Source organism: Triticum dicoccoides, chromosome 5A (genome assembly GCF_002162155.2).
Source record: "Triticum dicoccoides isolate Atlit2015 ecotype Zavitan chromosome 5A, WEW_v2.0, whole genome shotgun sequence".
Taxonomy (NCBI): Eukaryota; Viridiplantae; Streptophyta; class Magnoliopsida; order Poales; family Poaceae; genus Triticum; species Triticum dicoccoides.
Window position 1 is genome coordinate 361,093,786 of NC_041388.1, and position 5,238 is coordinate 361,099,023.

General features: G+C 62.6%; 1 protein-coding gene across 1 annotated transcript; it reads right to left on the minus strand.

The window, feature by feature from the left end:
- Positions 1-283: 283 nt before the first annotated feature.
- LOC119301523 (probable inactive receptor kinase RLK902) lies at positions 284-2,481 on the minus strand. Its single transcript, XM_037578502.1, has one exon. The coding sequence runs from the start codon at positions 2,341-2,343 to the stop codon at positions 388-390; it is 1,956 nt and encodes a 651-aa protein (XP_037434399.1). The 5' UTR covers positions 2,344-2,481; the 3' UTR covers positions 284-387.
- Positions 2,482-5,238: the final 2,757 nt, after the last annotated feature.

Genomic DNA, 5,238 nt, shown 5'->3' on the forward strand with positions numbered 1-5,238 from the left:
TGCCGGCCAGAACAGCGACGGTCTTTACCAGGTCAGAGAGTAGAAGCGTTCAACGTGTTGGTACGCGCTGCTGGAATAAAACGTCCATCCTGAAATGGACTCGCCGACTGTCGACTGACCGACCGCTTCAATCCGGGCGACTGGCTGAAACAGTCTCCATTTGGCACCTTGCTGATCCAAATTGCTGGGAGTTGGATCCTTCGGGAGACTTAATAATTTAAACTGCGATGAAACTAGTTGGGTTTGTACTTGAATTCACCAGAGAATTCGCAGGAAAACAACGAAGTAAACAGACTCTATGAAGTATGAACATGTTGAGGAATGCTGGTATAGTTTTGCACAATTTGCAGTTCGGAGCTGAATGAAAAACAGCTACGGAAATGGACACTACGCGGAATGGTCGGCGTCCACGCTGTGGAACTCGGCCGAGTCCGTCTTCCGCTGCGCGCTGCCGACGATGTCCTCTATCCTGGCGGCGACGTCTGCCATCGCGGGCCGCCGGTCGGGCCGCCGCTCGGTGCACTCCGTGCCCAGCTGCAGCAGCCGCACCATCTCCTCCTCCACAAGCGCCTCGTTGGCGATGCCGGCGTCGAACACCTCGCCCGTCCACTCCTCCTGCACCACCGTGCCCACCCACTGCGGCAGGTCCGCGGCGCCGTCGCTCCCCGGCACCGAGTTCGCGGGGGCCTTCCCGGTGAGCAGCTCCAGGAGCAGCACGCCGAAGCTGTACACGTCCGCCTCCTGCGACGCCCTGCGCGGGTCCGTCACCTCCGGGGCGCGGTACCCCGTCACGCGCTTCAGCGGCACGCTGGCGCCCACGAGCTGGACGAGCCCGTAGTCCGCCACGTAGGCGCCGTCGCGCGCGTCGTTCACGAGGATGTTGGACGACTTGATGTTGCCGTGGGACGAGCCGGCGCCGGCGCCGTGGATGCAGGCGATGCCGCGCGCCGACGCCAGCGCAATGCGCGCCCGCGCCGTGAAGTCGAGGAGCTCGCTGCCCGCGCCGTGGAAGAGGGAGGAGAGGCCCTTGGCGCTCACGAAGTCGTAGACGATGAGCTTCTCCTCCTTGCTGTAGAAGTAGGAGCGCAGCGGCACCAGGTTGTCGTGGCGGAGCGCGCCGAGCGCGGCCACCGTGCCGCGGAACTCCTTCTCCGGGATGGGCACCTCCCTCAGCCTCTTGACGGTCACCACGGCGACGCCGCCCTCGAGCGTGGCGCGGTACGTCGTGCCCAGCCAGCCCTTCCCGAGCACCTCGGCCGACGCGTGCAGCAGCGATTCCAGTTCGTAGGCCACCTCCGGCTCACCTCCCACGAACACCAGCTTCTTGGCGTCGCTGGCCGTCGGCTTCGAGGAGCGCGACACGCCGCTCTTCTCCGCCCTCGCCACAGACACCGTCTCCGGTGACGCGTCCTCGTCGCCGTAGGCCGCCGTCTCGGTGGATGTGTCGGCCTTATTTGTCATGCGACGACGGAAACAGAACAGGAAGAAGATCACGGCGAGCACCACCAAGAGCGCCGCGACGGCGCCCGCAGCAATACCGGCGATCGCGGCAGTGGAGAGCTTGCTGCTCTTGCTGTCCTCAGGAGAGGCCGGGGGATTCAATGGCAATGGCGACGGCGGTGGTGGCGGCGGCGAAGTGTTCGCGCACGGGCTTAGAGGGCCGCCGCATAGCGCTGTCCCACTAAAGGCGCCGGCCGGTCTTCCGGCGAGCGACGCTGGCACAGGGCCGTCGAGCTGGTTGTTGGACACGTTGAATAGCTGAAGATTAGGGAGGTCGAGGTCCGCAGGGAGGGTGCCATTAAATCTGTTGTTCTCCAAGTACAGAGTGGCCAGCCGGGGGAGCTTGTTGAACTCCGGCGACACACGGCCAGTGAATTGATTATTCGAAAGGACGAGCCGCTGCAGCAAGCCGAGCGAGAAGAACCCCTCCGGTATCTCGCCGGCGAGCTGGTTACCCTGGAGGTAGAGATACCGGAGCTCCGCGCAGCTGCCGATGTCCGTGGGGATCCCGCCGGAGAGCGCGTTGGAGCGGAGCGACAGCGCCCTGAGCGCGGTGAGGTTGCCCAGGGTCCCCGACGGCAGCTGACCGATCAGGCCGGCGCCGGGGAGCTGCAGCGCGACGACGCGGCCGCCTCCGGTGCCGTTGTCACACCCTACGCCGCGCCACCCGCACGGCGAGACCCCGGCCGACGCGTCCCACGGGAGCCCCGGGCCGACCGCGGCCCGGAGCGCGAGCAGCGCCGCGCGGTCCGCCGCGAGGTCCGGCGCGGCGCACCGGAGCGCGGAGCACCACAGCGCGAGGACGAGAAGCAGGAGGCTGCGCCCCCGCCCACGCAGAGGCATTACCGGTCGCCGAGAGCTGAGCTGACGCGCGGCGCAGAGCCCGTATCGATGGAGTTGGCCTCGTCTCGTCTCGTCACCGGATGATCGTTAAGCAGACGTAAAGGACGATAGGAAAATGCAGAGCGCTGCGTGCGCCTACGTACGTACTACTCCTTAGTTAAGCAGTCCGCTGCAAACTACTCCTTTTTTCAAGAGTACGCCTAGGCGTATCATAGCTTTATAGAAGGCAGAATTTAGTTACAAGAAAGCTACCGCTCGATGCGAACAACGAGTGTAGCACGAACACCACACCGACAAGACCACAAACAAACACCACCGCTAGGCAAGCTACTATGCAAAAAGCCTATCCTAAACTGATACACAGCACCGCGTCTCGATCGACGCCGGACACCTCCGAAGACCACACTTCCACAGAACTTCTCTTGTCGACGCACCATCCACCCTGAGCGCCTAAGAGAAAGTGGCAGATGAATGGCAGGACTCGATCCAATCCGGAAAGACGCCGCCTTGGATTCACCAACGACCAACGTACATAGCGCCACTGAAAATCAGAAAAGGATAGCGGCGAACACCGGAGGAGAGCAACGAGGAACCAGTCGTGTCTCCAAACACAATGCTCCCAACAGAGGAGCAGCGTCGAGGACACCGCCATCGTGCCGATCAGAACATCGAATCTAGGCTTTCACCCGGAGACATCCACCAACACCGAGAGCGCGAGGGATGAGGCGAACACGCTCGACGATGCCTCCAAGGAGGGGAATGACATCCACAGATGCCATCACCGCCGGCCCGGCAGAAGCCGTGCAAAATTTTCATCCGCGCTTCGCCCATCGCCACGCCTCCATGGGATTGGTAGCACTGCCAAGAAGCCTCACACCGCCGCCACCGCAGCACTTGCCGAAGTAGCTGCATAGCCGAGGACCAACGACCGACCACCCGGCAGGGAAACCGCGGCCACACATCCACTCCCAGCCTGCACGAGGGTCCGCAGCCAACCAGCACCTCCGACCAGGTCCAGGACTGCCCGCAACGGCCGTCGCCCACTCCAAGGAACGACCTTGCGACAATCAGACCCGCCTCTCCACGGAGAAATCCCAGGCCGGCATCACCAGGAAAGCACCGCCGCTCTCCACGCCGCACAGGGATGACCGAAAGCTCGCTGCTCGCAAGACTCCATCTTGACCGAGCCATCGCAGCGCCGCCACCAACCTGCCCGTGAGAACCCAGCACTGCCTCCCGCTGGCGCCACCCCCACCAGATCGAGCCACATCTCCTCTGCCACACCCCGTCAGGCCCTCCGCATCACCACCTCACCTGCCGTGCGCCGGCCATGAGCCCTCACCTCCAGGCAACGCAGATCTGGCCTGGCACGAGCGCCTCCGCGGTGAGGAGCACCAAGCCGCCACCGGCCTGCGCGCTTCGCAGCGACACGCCATCACCAGCCAGCTGCGCCGGGCCTCTCCTCCTCCAGCCAGCGCCCACCACAGAGTCATGACGAGCCGCCCCGAGACACCGGACCAGCAGGACCTCGCGCGCTCAACCCCGCCGCCATCAGCCCCGCACCACCAGCACCGCACCACCACGCGGCGGATCCGGCCTGAGCAGCCCCGGATCCACCCCCCGACGCCGGCGAAGAGGGCCACCACACCGGATCTTGCAGCGCCGTCGGATGGATCCCCGCTAGCTGGCGAGCGCCGACACAAAGGAGCCCCGCCGCCACCATCCCTGGGGCACGCGCGGCTTCGCCGGCGTCCTCTCCGGCGGCGGCGAAGCGGATGGGGGTGAGAGGGAGTGGGCCGGCGGCGGCGCGATGGGGCTGCCCCCGAGCCGCCAGAGGAGGCGACGCGGGGGGAGGGAGCGTTTTTTTTCGCGGAGAGGGGCCTCCTGAAAATTTCTAGGCTGCAAACTACTCCTACTACTAATCTTAATCTACTTGTAGTAGCCCTGGGTGGAACGGGTGTGCGGCCATATTATAGGAAGAAGTCAAACCGATGTACGCGCCAAGATGGTGCAGCAGCTAGCGCCCCACGCATCGACCGGGAGCCATGGAATAGTCGTCCGTTTCTTCGTGAGAATGATGATAGGGATGTGTGGAATGGAAGCTAGCGGTTCGCAGTTTGCAGGAAAGGGGGGGATACGCTGCACGAATCGGGTCGGTTGATGTGTGCTACAGCTCGACCGGGATAGCTGTTGGCCGGAGCAAGCACGGCCATGGTCTTCCATTTGGAGCGTTTCCTTCGGAGGTAGCACGTCTAGACCGCGTCGCCTGTACGTACGAGACAGCCGTGTCTATCAGCTTAGCCCGACCCTCTCCACGGTCGCTCGCTGATTGCGCGCGGTGCGGTACGCTCACGTGTGCGGGCGTGGGGGCCGGTGAGTCGCATCACATGGGGGCATGGAGGGTGGCTGGATAGTGGCGGTAGACTAGCGGGGCGCGAGCGCCGGGCCGGGGGTTAAATTACCATTTGCGTCGGGATCGGCGTCCCGGCTGAGGTGCGCGCGCGAAAACAATGAGCGATCACGGTTGAGGATGAGGAAGAATACGTGCGCGAGCGTGCGGGCCGGAGAGGCCGACGAAATACTACAATAAAAATTTAGCTATTTCGAGAGTAAATACTACTTTCCCTAAGATTGAGACATTTATTTTGAGATGGAGGGAGTACAATACTGTAGTACCTATTTTAACATTATCTCCGTCCCCAATTAGTTGTCTATTAGTGTTACATACATTTATATCTTGACAATAACAAATTTAAGATAACTAATTCCGGGCGGATGGAGTATAAAATTGGGCGCTCCTATATCCCGCCTTCAGTGAGTCTAGGTTCTGACACGCTAAAGGGGGCGAGCGAGATGGACCGGCCCATGGGCGAGGGATGCCACAACCTCTTTTTC